Raw genomic sequence first — 14,791 nt, 5'->3', positions numbered from 1 at the left:
CATTTATTGCTTAAGTGAGATGGGAATTGAAAGGGGCCACCCTGTATTGTTATTAGCTGAATTTGGTGACTGTAGGAATTATACCTCTTTATTGATCACCTAGTCTTAATGGTTGTTCAGAAGCCTCACCTGGTCCCTTTCCTTCCTTCCTTTCTGCATTCGTACAGAGTTTAGAAGCACTCAAAACATGCTTGGTCCTCAAGGTTCACCAGGCCGCAGGGTCAATATAACCACTGCCCTTGCGAAGGTTAAATGGACTTTAAGGCCTTTCCTCCAAGAGCTGATTCATGGAAGGATTTCTCTATTTCAGCTGTAGTAACACTAATAGGAAAGAGAAAACCAGCTATTTTGATCCCAAAGGAGCTGTAGGTCAGTGAGGTCATCGGTATGCACAAATGATGCCCGGCTGGGGTTTCCCACTTGCTGTGAGCTTTGGAGAATAATTGCCGTGTATATCACCTTGTCTCATTCCTTTTCCCTGAAAAAATACTTATTAGCAATTTTAAAAAGTAAAAACAGCATAAGGAACTCTATGTTAATCATCCTAAAAATATATATTGTATGCACTAGATATTTGTACTTGAGATTTGATTTAGAGATTTTAAAGTTTGTTACTTGGTTATATGTCAGTGTATGTGCTCAAGGAGATGAGCGAGATGTTGGCTCCCTGAAGCTGGACTTCCAGCTGTGAAGTTCATGATGTGGGTGCTAGGAATTAATCTTGGGTCCTTTGAGGGACAATTTGAGCTCTTAACCACTGAGCAATTTCTCCCGCTTCAGGTTTTGAGATGCTTTTGATGTGTCCTAACATAAAGTTGGTTTGGGTTATTGATATTTGGAAAAAGGTTTATTTTTACATCTCAGTAAACACTACATTAAGATTATTTTTAATGTGTTTCATGTTTGCTTGATTGAAATACATAGGTAAAAGTTCTAACTAGTTCAATAATAAATTCCTTCAAATGTATTGTTTAGATACCCCCATTGCAAAACATAATTGTGCATTAGACTGAATTAGCTGAACTTGTTAGTGCCTAGCCAGATGAGGGGTTTACAAAATAAATCTTATCTTCTTCCAGTCACTTATAAGTTTTAGAAAAATCCCATGTTTAATGTGAAAGCTAAAAGGTTTATCACAAAATGTGATCACTTTAGTTCAAAAGAGTTTATTAAAATTCCTGTCTATAGCTCAGTGCATAATGTCACTTACTGTCTTGTCTGACACCATAAATGAACCCCCCCAAGACTCACATGATAGAACCCCCTTCCTCAGGTTCCCCTGGCCTCCATATGTGGGCCTTGGTATGTGCATGACCTCCTACCCCACACAGAGAGAAACAAATAAGTGAAATCAAAAGCAAAACAGAACCCCAAAACCATTCTATATTGTGCAACAGAATGTCACATTTAAGACAACGATAATATACTCCCCTTTTAATTGTATGCACTCCCCATGCAAACTAAGAAGAGGTAAAGGTTTTGTCCAATCTACACATTAATATTGGAAGAAGCTCATATCTTGTTCTATGGCAACTCTGCTCATATACATTAAACAGAGTTTTAAAACAGTTTCTTGGTCTAAAAGGAGAACAAGTGCAGTATCATATACCTGTGATTTCAGCTTCCAGACACTTTGAAACAAGATAAATTACAAAATCATAAAATCTCCATATTAGTTTACTGTAAATAGTTAATTGTCTGTAGAAACAAATTTCGGAGGAGTTATTCATGTGACTTCTTTCCTGTTTACTTTGTGTTTATAGCATTTACTGTGACACACATTATCTGGATTAAGAAGTCGAGATGAGATAATGCAGGCCAGAGTTCAAAACACAGATATCCAAATATTTGTCTGTTTTAAATTGAATCTGTGTGATGAATCCATCAGATAAGACTTAACTCTTTAAGGCAGAATTCTCATCTGGTGGGTCCCTATCTCTTTAGGGTTGAACAGCCCTTTCATGAGGGTCATATATCAGATATCCTGCAAAGCAGATTCATAGTAGTAGTAGTAGTAGTAGTAGTAGTAGTAGTAGTAGTAAAATTACAGTGTGCTGATGGCAACACAATAAAGACTGCTTAGTGTTAGTTTACCTGGAGGCAGGGCAGTGATACTCAGTCACATGCCATCTAGGAACCCAACTGTACCTTACTCACATCCTCAAAGGCAATCTTGGGCTTACGAAAGAGAGACAGCTTGCTTTTTGACCTGTTTTGATGAATCTCTTAGCTAAGAAGAAAAGAGGTAACACTGGGTTTGCAAAGCCAAACTACTTATGAATTCTTGTGTTTTATTATATCAGGAAAAATCTTTGCAGTAAACACACCTTTAAGGTTATGTTTACTTATGATCAGATGCTACGGATGTGTTGGGATAGGGCTGGAAGGCATTCGTGGGTCACCCCTGTGCAGTCCAGTGGCTGCCTTTTGAGCTCTCTACTACAAGTGATGTCAGTGTTCTTGATTGTATGCTGGTCTCTCCTTAGCCTTTGTGCTTCTCTGTTGTCATGTCTTAGAGGCAAGAGCTCTGAAATTATTAAGTAGACAATTCCAGAAACATTGGCCGAGTGGTTCTGTTTCAGATCACGGATGTCATCTCAGAACTGTCTCCCTTGCTCATGGAATAGGTGGCTACTCACTCCTCCCTCACCCTGTGGTCTTCTGATACTTCCGCCATGGCAGCTCTCACTGTCCTGTCCTGTCCGTGCGTTTACTTACGTGGCAGCAACCTCGTAACATCTTTCCGTGTTTACTCGGCTTGCTCAGTCCCCAGACTTGTGCCTGAAAGGGGTCGAACAACTTGTGCTAATGGAATGTGCAGTTTAGACTTTTATCTTGGATCCTTATCTCGTAGTATAATGTACACTCAGCCCAGAGGGAGGCAGATGGATCTGTTCAGATTCTGCCTCTTCCCAGATGTTTAATTTTGTAGATGGCTTTTAGTTTGTTTCACCCTCCATTTGTAAATGTCCTCTCCTTTGCCTCTGTGCTACAAAAAATTAAACAAGATGATGTCTGAAGAAATATGTTCAAGTCAGTTAAGACACTGTAATGGGAGATAATACTGTTAAAGGCATCATGACTAGTGTCAATACTAGGGGCTTAGCTAAGTTTTCCCCCTTAGCATTTTATTTAATAATTGCTTTCATTTTGATAGTACAGATGAAAAAGCTAAGACAATGCTATTCATTTAACTACATTTGTTGGAGTTAAACCTATACCTGATTCTAACAAAGCTGGAGATCCTAACCACATGATGCTCCTCTTCTCAAGCATAAAATAAACATTTATGTATCTAAAATAATGTCAAATGACTATTTAATTCATTCTTCTCTTACCTTTCCTTCTTAAAGATCCAGATGAATTTGAACAAATATATGAACCACTGGATGTCAAAAGTAAAAAGATTCATGTTGTAGACAGTGGGCTCACATTTAACCTGCCATATCCCTTGATTCTGAGACCTCAGAGAGGTGTGGATCTCATCATCTCCTTTGACTTTTCTGCAAGGCCAAGTGACACCAGTCCCCCTTTCAAGGTAAGGAGGACAAGGAAATGTCCAGGGTGCATCCCACAGTAGGCTGAGTCTCTTTATATCAGAGTTAAGAATCAAGCCAATACCCATATGCCACTTTGATCTGGACAATCACTCAACTAATACCCCAAGGAAGGATGCGCACCAGAGTGGGCTGGGTGCTTGTTATGGTTTGTATATGCTTGGCCCAGGGAGTGGTACTATTAGGAGGTGTGGCCTTGTTTGGAGTAGGTATGTCATTGTGGGCATGGGCTTTAAGACCCTCATCCTAGCTGCCTGGAATTGAGTATTCTGCTACCAATCTTCAGATGAAGGTGTAGAACTCACAGCTTTGCCTGCACTGTGTCTGCCTAGATGCTGCCCTGCTCCTACCTTGATGATGATAGACTGAACCTCTGAACCTGTAAGCTAGCCAAATTAAATGTTGTCCTTTATAAGACTTGCCTTGGTCATGGTGTCTGTTCAGAACAGTGAAACCCTGACTAGGACTGTGCCCTTATATCAGTTAAGAATCAAGACAATACCTATATGCCAATCTGATTTGGACAATCACTCAATTAACAGTCCCTTCTTAGGTGACTGTAGGCTGTGTGAAAATGACAGTTCAGTCTAACTGTGGCAAAAGCTAACAGTTCCTAGGATAAAGGTGGATAATATTTTAAAAATATTTATATTCAAAATATGTTAATATTTGGTCTCTTTGAGGCTGTTAGTAGTATTCAAGAAGAGAATAGGAATTGGTAAGATAATAGTAAGTTTTGTGCCTTGTGGAAGATCAGGACATGAATATGTTGATGCTTCCTGGAGTCAGGGGACAGGGGAGTGAGTGAGTGAGTGAGTGAGTGAGTGAGTGAGTGAGTTAATGAGTGAGTGAGTGAGTGAGTGAGTGAGTGGTATTCAAACTGCCCAGACATGACCTCGAGCACATTGGAAAGATTGAGCTTCTCTGATTGTGACCAACAGACAGTAAGCCCATGAAGAAGACTCCAGGGAAAATTTTAACCTTGGAAGATAAGAAATGGAGACTTGGTGGAGGATGTCCAGCAGACAAATGAAATCATGAAACTGGAATCTTAGGATGATTAACCTGAGTTGGCAGATGGAAGGCGAAAAGGTTAAAATTATAACTTACCGTAAACCCAGCCTAGGATAATAAAATCTTGTACTGTGCAAACCACAGGCAGAACCTGATGACCCATGGGGGGCAAAGAGGATGTAGGTTCCAGTGCTGACTCCAAGGAGGTGATTCCGATGGATGGTGGAAAGTACAGTTGTATTCATTTAACTGATAGGAGTACAAAATGCCAAAGCCATCACTTTATGAATCAGAGCTTTACTACTGAATGAGATGGTACTACCAAGGAATTCTAGGGCACCGCTTAGTAACATAAATAATAGAAACATTTTTAAGGAATTTTAAAATGTTTCATTCTTATGATTAAGAAGAGCATATACTTAGTAAATATATTAAAAAATGGAAAATCCATCAAGCACTTCTATATAAAAGATGGTAGTGTTTTGATGCTTTTCTCTTCTAATCTGTCTTTGATGGTATATGTGCATGTGCATGCATGTCTGTGTGCAAGTGTGTGTATTATATGTATGTAGTACACTCTTGTGAGTGTGCAATGCCCACCCCTTTATGCACACATGAAGGCCAGAGCAGTATGTTAAATATCTCTGTCCATTTTATTCCTTTGAGGCAAAACCTTGAACTGAACCAGAAGTTCACAATTTTTACTAGTCTGGGGAGACAACTAGCTGTCTGGTCCTGCCTGTCTCCATTCCACAATGCTAGGGTCAAAGGCATTTGTAGCCATGCCTGGGTTTTTATGTGTGTGCTGGAGAATGAAATCCACTCTTGGGCGGTGGTGGTACATGCCTTTAATCCCAGCACTTGGGAGGCAGAGGCAGGCAGATTTCTGAATTTGAGGCCAGCCTGGTCTACAAAGTGAGTTCCAGGACAGCCAGGGCTACACAGAGAAACCCTGTCTCAAACCCCCTCCCCCCAAAAAAGAAATCCACTCTCATGCTTGCAAACTACATGCTTTTAATCAAGGGGCTATCTCCCCAGCCCACAGTTTCTAGTTTTAAAAGTGTGTGCATGTGTGTGTGTGTGTGGTGTATGTATGTGGGCTTATGTGTGGAAGTCAGAGAACATCTTGTGAGAATTGGTTCTCTCCTTCCTTTATAGGGGTTCCTGGGCTCTGACTGAGGTCATCAGGCCTTTAGCCACTGAGCCATCTCACTGACTCCCTTGTCTGTCTCTGAGACTAAGATACTGACACCATCTTCATTAAAATGTAGACTATAAGCAAAGGTGAGCGATCCCACCATTGACTGGGCGTGTGCTTCAGGTGGTAGAGTGCTTGCCTGCCGTGCATAAAGCTCTGGGTTCAAAGCCTTGCACCTCATAAAATTCAGGGTGGTGCTACCCACACAAAACCAGCATTTGGTAAGGGGAGATAGGAGTATAGAAGTTTAGATCGCACCCAGCTACCTAAGCAGCATGGGTTACATGAACCCTACTTTTAAAAGAAAAGTAAAAGAAAGGAAAACATACAGCCACTGACTTCATTTTTTGTTTATTGATTTCGTATGTATAGTTAAATCTCAGATTTTATTAAGAAGCTATACAGGAGTGAATGTCCTGGCTTTTGATAAAGGTAATAACAGCCACAGGTTATCTGTGTTGTGACTGGTCTTTAAACATAACAATATCATTATTATAAGGGATACTGCTTTCTTTAGAGCAGATCGAATACACTGTTAAAACATCTGCTGTCAAGAGTCTAGTGATTCCAACACTATTCCTATTAGTTTCTCCAAGAAAAGCAGCCCTGTGTTTCATTTTTCTTGAGTTTCACTTTTATCACCCATTTAATAATGTTGATATAGACAGTGTGTGTTTGACTTTCAGTTTAAGGCCTACCTGTCAGTGGCCCCCACGGTGCCTGTCTCAGTGGCCAGAGCATTCGTGAGTCTGGGCAGAGAAGGCTGCTTTGGTTTGATGGAGGCACCAGTCGGTTGGGGGACAGAAGAATTCAGGGTTTGCTACTAGTATATTTTCCTGTATTCTTTACAAAAAAGAATATTTTAAGTCATTTTTGTCATAACTTACACTATGTCATATCACATACCATGTGTCGTGCATGGGTCTGGCTAACTCTTTCAGTGTTCCTTTGAATGATTCATGACCAGAGGCCAGTCACAACATCGAGTCTACTCTGTCAAAAAGAAGGAAAAGGAAGGAAGCAATGAGGGGGCGGGGCCAAGGGCAGAAGTGTCAAGGGAAGTTTGGCTGGCTAATCACACGTGTTAGGAATAATGCATGTTTGCTCAATCCACCTCCTTATAGGTCACTTGGGGGACCCACAAGGAGAACAAACGAATCTGTGTTTATCCACAAGAGCCTCATTTATTTGTTGGTTGTGGCTCTGGGTGTAGAACTGCACTGCATGTATTCCATTGCTTCACTTGGGTCTCATCAGTGTCTACAAGAACAGACTCTGGGCTCACTGTCCTAACATGCCCAGTGAGGGGAACTACCCACCCAAGTCAGACCAAGAGACAGATCTGTAGACAGCAATGCACCCTGGATGGTGGAGTGGCCTGCAGAGACACATTAGCCTGGGTTGACTTTGTAAATGGCAACCCATCATGCCTAAGGAGGGCTCTGATTGTTGTCCCTGCAGGTTTACCTCTCCTGTCACTTTCTCAGAGTGGCTATTAAAAAATGACATTATACATAGGGCTTATAATTACAAAGAAGCATAGTATCACAGTTCTGGGGTCTAGCAGTTGAGGAAGGTATGAGAGGGGCTGTGTTCACTATTAGGATTCATAGAAAGAACTGTTTCCTTTTGTGGGTTCTGGTGGCGCTGTAGATGTCTTGCAACATGGTTTCGGGGCTTTGGCTTTGGTCTAATTATTTATGTGTCTCTTCATCTTTCATTAGCAAAGCTGTCATGGTCTTGACACCCTCAAGGCTGATCACTGCTCAAGGGACTTAATTATATTGTGAAGAGCCTTCTTCTGGCCAGTAGGATGACTCAGGAAAGTTATCTTTTGACTTACACACACACACATACACACACACACACACACACACACACAGATGGGGCACATATAACATACATATACATATACAGAGACTTATATTCACACATACACAGGTAGACATACACAATAATAATATGATAATGTGTGTTTGAAGAACCCCTTTCCTTAATAAGGTCACATTCACAAGTGGATGGCTCAGTTTATAGGATTATCCTGTTAGCGCCTCCATTCTGTCTACCATACCCATTTCAGTCACTAGAGGTCAGAGCGTTGTGGTGAGCACATATATCCAATATTAATTTTCCCAGGGATGTTCTTGCAAGCGTACACCCAGATTTTAATGGAGCACTAAGTGCCCCAAGTGTTTCACAAGCTTTGTATCCCCCTACTCAACTGCATTATGAGGCTTGTGACATTTAACAAAAGCAAGTTCCTGTCAGAAGAGATGGAAACTATAACAGCCAATGGTAAATTCTAAGTGGTGGTTCTGTCTGTCCATCCTACATTAGTTCCTTTTATTTTTAATGATTATATTGTTTTAAACATTACATTACTTATATACTATTAAGTCACCTATCAATATCTTAGAAATAAGCTTTAAAGAATGAGGAAATTATAGGTAATAAGAATACTATGTTTGCATACAGATGAAAATCTCATTTTCTGTTTTGAAAAAAACAATTTATTATTTATGTATATGCCTTTGTATAGAGAAATACATTGTAGGCCTAAATTAACTAAGTGGCATGTATATACCCTTTCCATTGTGGTCTGGATGTATTTCCGTTAAAGCAGTATTTTAACAGAAGAAGCAAACCATTAAAGTGGTTCTCAACCTCCCGATCGCTGCGACCTTTTAGTTCAGTTTCTCATGTTGTGGTAACTCCCAGCCATAAAGGGATGTTTGTTGCTACTTCATAACCTTAATTTTGCTACTGTTATGAATCATAAATAAATATTTGTGTTTTCTGGTGCTCTTAGGCAGTTCTTATGAAAGGGCTGTTGGACCACTCCCGAAGGGGTCGCGACCCGCACGTTGAGGAGCTGCCGTGCTAAATTATTTTAAGATTTTTTGCTTTGTTTTGTGAGTTATGGTTTGGTACTCAAACAGGAGTCTAGCCATTTTGAAAGTATCACTTTGAAAGAGGGGCCCTAATTCTTTATTCGGTAAGAAGCTGTGTTTGCCGTTAGTACAATGTGAGAAGCTTAAGGAGTTCTGAACAGGGAAGCACCTTGGGGCATCAAGCAGCGCCGACGCTGTTGCTGTGATTTGGGAATCAGGCCTTTCTGCTCCCTAAAACGTTGTTTTTGTTTTAATTCTTTCACGTTGGGGGCTTTACTCAGAGTCTTTGTCATTTTTTACTTAGTCGTACTGGAGAGAAAGGAGGCATCAGGAAGGAGACGTTTTTCCATCCTGTAATCATGGCCTTTGCAGTCACCGGTGTTTAATCTTTTCCACGTCGGGATTGGAGCAGAAAAGGGAAAGCTTCCATCACTTCCTGATCCCAGCATCACTCTGTCCAGCTAAAAATAGCCAGACCTCTACCTCAACCCCTTCCCCTCCCTTCTCTCTCCCCACGGCCACATATCATTTGGTCATCCCCTGACTCATGTTAGTAAACACTAGAAAGCTGCCTCACTGGCCCTCACGCAAGTGCCTTACTGTATGAGCCTTGGTCTGACTGTGATGTTGAATAATCAGGAATGAATAACTGCGGATAGTGCTAGACATGAAATAGCAAGAGAAGTTCAGATGAACAGGGCAGTGGGGGAGGAAAGAGGAATGAGACAAGTCTCGGAGAACCTCAAAGGAGAAGTTTTACATCTGTTCATTTCCTTTAAGTCAAGCAGAACCATATTCAGCAAAAACATTTTAGGAAAGCGGCTGCTTTCGTATGTATTGAATCCCCTTTTTCTCAGATTTTATTTCTTGGTACATTTTGGGAGAATTAATCCACTTAAAGTTCATGACTTTTTTGAAAATGTCAGATTCCTATAATATTTAGGATTTTTATTGCTTATTTAATTTTTGAGATTATAATATAATTAAATTATTACCCCTTCCCTTCCCCGTAAGCCCTCCCATATGCCACTCTGTGATCTCTTCTGAGGCTGAGGGGGAAGGACCAGCAGGCCTTAACACTACAAAAAGAACTAACTACTGGCAACTTAGGAATGCTGAGAGCCGCAGGACAAGTAGTTGTCTCTGGGGAAGGGCACACTGATTGTTTACACAATTCTAAATCAAAAGCGATAAAAATGTGCAAAAAAATTTATTCAAACTGATTCGTTCTCTTTAGGGCATATTCTCATATAGATATAAACACACATGCATGTAAAGTTCATGACTTTCCTGAAACACAGAGTAGTGAAAACTGTATATTTTCTGAATTTAGAGATTGAAATACTTCCTTGCTGCCCACCCAAGTTCATCATGTCTCACCTCTGATCCTCTCAGCTTTGCTGTGAAGATGAGAGCGGTCATCAGTTTCATTTTGCAGAGGCAGAAAGCAAACCGCTGACTGAGAAATGGAAAACAAACAGCGACACAAAGGAGAGATGTGCTCGTGAGCTGGTTATGTCAGAGACAGCAGTGGCACTTTAGTCCTCATGCTATCCTGTGGCTCACAGTCCGCATGGGACATATTTTAGGCCCCCTCGCATGTTTGGTGTCTGGTGGCTGTAGTGTCTAGGCAGCTGGTCTTGGGTCGTCTAATTAGCACGTGACTGTTTCAGCTGGGCCTTTTATACCACACGGCCCAGGTAGATGGCTTCCTTTGCTGTCCCAAACTGTTAAACTACTTTCAGTTGTCTCTCTCATTGACTTAAATGCATCAACGTTTCAAATGCAGCCCCTCTCTTAAGCATAGGACATAGTGAGAGGGTCAGGAGTATTTATTGTGTAAGTCAGCAAGTACACTGAGGAAATAGTACATACAGGCTTATTGCCCAGTCTTCTGGAAATGTTTAATTTTCCATAGCATCTCTGATGGTTTTGAATATGAAACGTCACTTTATTGATGTCCGTCACCCAACAGGGTCTAGATGAGAGCCATTAAACTACACTCACTGTCTGTTTTGTCCTCAGTCAGTAATAATTAGTATTAACTAAATCAATATGACAAGAATAGCTTTAAAAAACAAAATTTTAGTAGTTTGCCCAAAACTTTGTCTCTTTAAACATCTCTCTAATATGGTTCCTGCTTTTTCTCCTTTCTTTTTCTTTGGTTTGGTTTTCTTCTTTTTTCTTCTCTTTATCTCTATTGTTTGGATATTTGTATAGCCATTACTGTGTGATAGATGGTGGTCTAAGTAATTCCTTTTATTCAGATAATACTCTCTGTTTTATAGCTGGGAATATTAAATTCAGAAACATGCCCCAGGCTACAGAACTGACATTTGTAACCAGGGATTGTGCCCCATCTGTGTTTTTTCACCATGGTGCTTTATAACCGTTTGTTTATTCTGGCCCCTAAGACTACATAGAAAAAGAAATGAGGCCTACATTTTTTCTGATAACTTTCCACATTGATTTCTCCAGGTTAAATTTAGGACTAAATTTTGTTTATTTACATTTCATATGGTGTGTGTGTGTGTGTGTGTGTGTGTGGTATATGTACACATTCATGTTGAGTGTGTGCATATAAAACATGGTATACTCACATCTGTGTCTTCTCAGCTTTTGTGTGGAGGCCACAGGTGGGTGGATATCGATGTCTTTCTCAGTTGCTCTCCCCTAGTCTTTGATATAGGGTTTCTCACTGAACTCAGAACTCACTGACTTTATGCATTGAGGTCTGAAGTTGTTTTGCATTTCCTTTTCATGAGCAGAAGCCAAAAATGCTGATTTAGAGGCATGCAAATATTATATATACATAAACTAATTAATTTTTAAAATATGCATAATTTTATGGCAAATTTAAAATTAAAACAAAAGGCAGCATTGTTTTAAAAACTAACTTACAAGTCCAGCGAAAGAGTAACATCCAACACCAAAAGCGCTAAAACCTGTGTCTCATAGTTATTCAAAAAACAACCTGCATTTAGAAAGCATTTTCTCTATAAGCAATCTTACCAGCTATTCAAGAAATTATACTACGTTGATACTAAAGTTAATGGTGAGCCACACCTGAATTTCATATTCTTAGGACAACAATTTCATTGAGATTTTTTTTTTTTTTTTAACATTTTGATGGAGGTAAAAAAAAAAAAATCCAGTAACAGGGTGTCTCAGTTCGTGTTTGCATTGCCGTGATGAAACTCTGTGACCAAAAGCAACTTTGGGAGCACAGGGTTTAATTCATTTTACACCTTGTAATCCATCGTCCAGGATCAGCATCTGGAGGCCCAAACCTGGAGGCGGGAACTGAGGCTGAGGCCCTGGAGGAGCACTGCTCACTGGCTTGCTCAGCTTGCTTTCTTATGTACCTCACAGCTATGTAAATATGAATGGCAACACCCACAGTGAGCTAGACCTTCCCCCATCAATCACTGATTAAGAAAAATGCCTCGGTTATGGAAAGAAACCTTGTCTTGAAGAAGCAGAAGAGGCGGAAGAGGAAGCAGCAAAAAAGAAAAAGTAAAAGAGCAAGAAAGAAAGAGTAAAGGAAAAGGGAGAGAGAGAGAGAGAGAGAGAGAGAGAGAGAGAGAGAGAGAGAGAGAGAGAAGAGAAGCTCCCCCATGCTTGCCTACAAGCGAGTTTTCATGGTGGCATTTTGCCAACTGGAGTTCCCTTTTTCTCAGATAACGCTAGCAGTGTCGATTGACAAAACAACAACACACCAACCAAGACACAGGGTTTTCCATTTTTCATTGTAAAAGTCATTAACCTCCCAAGGCTTAAAATCCATTCACATAGTTGTAAATATTTTGGACCCATTTATCTTTTCCTTTGGTAAATTCTTACTCAATTCAGTTTGTTAATACATTTGTTCGATGCCTGCTGTTTAGCCAGTCCATGTTGAGAATTGATGTAATGGTACTGGGGTTGTTTAAAGAGTCATTTTTACAGATATTGCAGGTTTGCACAGCCCTTGAGCATAGTGATTTGTTTGTTTGTTTGTTTGTTTGTTTGTTTTGGCAACTGCTGGCAGATGCGAACACCCGATACATGTAGAACAATGGCCAGACCAGCTGGATGAGCGAAGACATTTCTAAATGCATCTTTTCCTTTCCTGCAGGAGCTTCTGCTTGCGGAGAAGTGGGCTAAAATGAACAAGCTCCCCTTTCCAAAGATTGATCCTTATGTGTTTGATCGGGAAGGACTAAAGGAATGCTATGTTTTTAAACCTAAGAATCCTGATGTGGAGAACGATTGCCCAACCATTATCCACTTTGTTCTGGCCAACATCAACTTCAGAAAGTACAAGGCCCCAGGTGTGTTTCCATAAAATTGATGTCTGGCTGGAAGGTTGATTGCTATTAAGCTGCTGATGCCAAAACACTGAGATTGTCTCATGAACTGTGACTATGAGGAAGGCACCTCTTACCATGACAAACAGCAGTGACCTAGGAGCCCACGCCTTTCCTTTTACCCCAAAATTTCGTGTTTCTTATAATAGAGAAACTGAAAGATGAATGACAAACTTAGCTAAAGATGATAGGACATTGAACCACTTTCTTGAGTTTAATAGGTGTCCAATTCATAAAGGATGTTTTAAACAGTTTAAACTTTGAATTTCACTTTTGTGAAATCATGAAAAACCAAATCATGGAAAATGCTTTGGGGATATTAACTGATTACAAAACTCTCAAAAAAAAAAAAAAGAAAGAAAGAAAGAAAGAAAGAAAGAAAGAAAGAAAGAAAGAAAGAAAGAAAGAAAGAAATGCAGCTTAACTGATCATTTGGGGTTGCCACATTGTATTTTACAGCAAAGGTGATCAAGTTCAAGAAATGGTTACTCTGTTTTACCATATAGTAGGTGGACTCTAGTGCATCCTAAAACATACTCACGATCAAAAGAGGCCTCCCATCCAAGTACCAACCAGGCCCAACCCTGCTTAGCTTCTGAGATCAGACAAGATCCGGTGCATTCAGGGTGGTATGGCGTCTTTAATGCTTTAAGTGCTAAGTTCATCTCAAACCAGAAGATGCAGTTTTCTATTTTGTGAATGGAAATGCGCGTGCACACGTGCACGCACACACACACACACACACACTGGATGGTGATGGGCTGTAGGGAATTTTTCCTAGATTTCTCAGGATGATAAAGAAGAAGTGAGAGTGGATTTTCGAGGCAGACCTCATCCTGGAGAAGGAAGCCTGTCTGGCATCTTTCGTTTTAAAACTGAAACGATAGTTTCAAATTGATACCCCGATTTTAAACTGAAAGCAACCTAAATGATGTTCTCTTACCAGTAGTACTTAGGGAGAAACCAAGAGTTTGGTAAGTACAGGGATTTCTGATGGTTGAATACGATTCAGTGTTTTGGTTTGGATTTCCCCAGAGGAGGAGTCTCAGGACAAACTTCAAATGCAGATGCTTTATTTGTAAGGGAGTGAGGAAGTGATACTGGGCAGAGAGACAGACAGCAGAGCACATGTTAGTACGCCAGCTACTCAAAGAAGAACATGACCCTTCTAGGAAAGTGTATAAGGCAGAACACCCAGGATATAGAGTCATCCTTTCCACCCACATGCTAGCAAGCAAGGAAGCTGGGTATCATCCCAACTTGGGTGTGGATGAGTGTGGAATAAAATTATGTTTTAGAACCACAGGTTTTCTTGTGATTCTCTATGCTGTCTTCATGCTTGTTTGTATGTTTTGGAGATTTTTTTCTTTTTAAGTTTTCAAAAGCAAGATGCATATTCTTTTTGGCATAAAGGTGTTCTAAGGGAAACCAAAGAAGAGAAAGAAATCGCTGACTTTGACATTTTTGATGACCCTGAATCGCCATTTTCGACCTTCAACTTTCAGTATCCAAATCAAGCATTCAAAAGGCTACATGATCTGATGTACTTCAACACACTGAACAACATCGATGTGAGTATCTCCCACAGATGATAGGGTGGAAAAATCACTGGCTGACACAGGAATTCAATAAGTAGGCTCCGAGGTGACCATATGCAAAACGTGGTGCCTTGTTTTCCTGAATTAGCTCACTAACCTCTAGTGGACACTAAAAAAGTCACAAATAAGGACATCACATCACTGCCTGTGGCTAATCAGAACCCACACTTTATAGATAGTTTGG

The 14,791-nt window shown here is 40.3% G+C and overlaps 1 protein-coding gene across 1 annotated transcript in view; it reads left to right on the top strand.

Moving 5' to 3' along the window:
* The window catches only part of Pla2g4a (phospholipase A2 group IVA), a 146,772-nt gene that overhangs the window by 122,334 nt on the left and 9,647 nt on the right, over positions 1–14,791 (top strand). Inside the window, exons 15-17 of the mRNA XM_052200672.1 lie at positions 3,354–3,538; positions 12,778–12,973; positions 14,423–14,580. Of these exons, the coding sequence (XP_052056632.1) occupies positions 3,354–3,538; positions 12,778–12,973; positions 14,423–14,580 (539 nt within the window). The remainder of the gene's footprint in view (positions 1–3,353; positions 3,539–12,777; positions 12,974–14,422; positions 14,581–14,791) is intronic.

Source organism: Apodemus sylvaticus, chromosome 12, assembly GCF_947179515.1.
Source record: "Apodemus sylvaticus chromosome 12, mApoSyl1.1, whole genome shotgun sequence".
Taxonomy (NCBI): Eukaryota; Metazoa; Chordata; class Mammalia; order Rodentia; family Muridae; genus Apodemus; species Apodemus sylvaticus.
The sequence above is the reverse complement of the archived record's forward strand: the minus strand, read 5'-3'. Positions and strand labels throughout refer to the sequence as shown.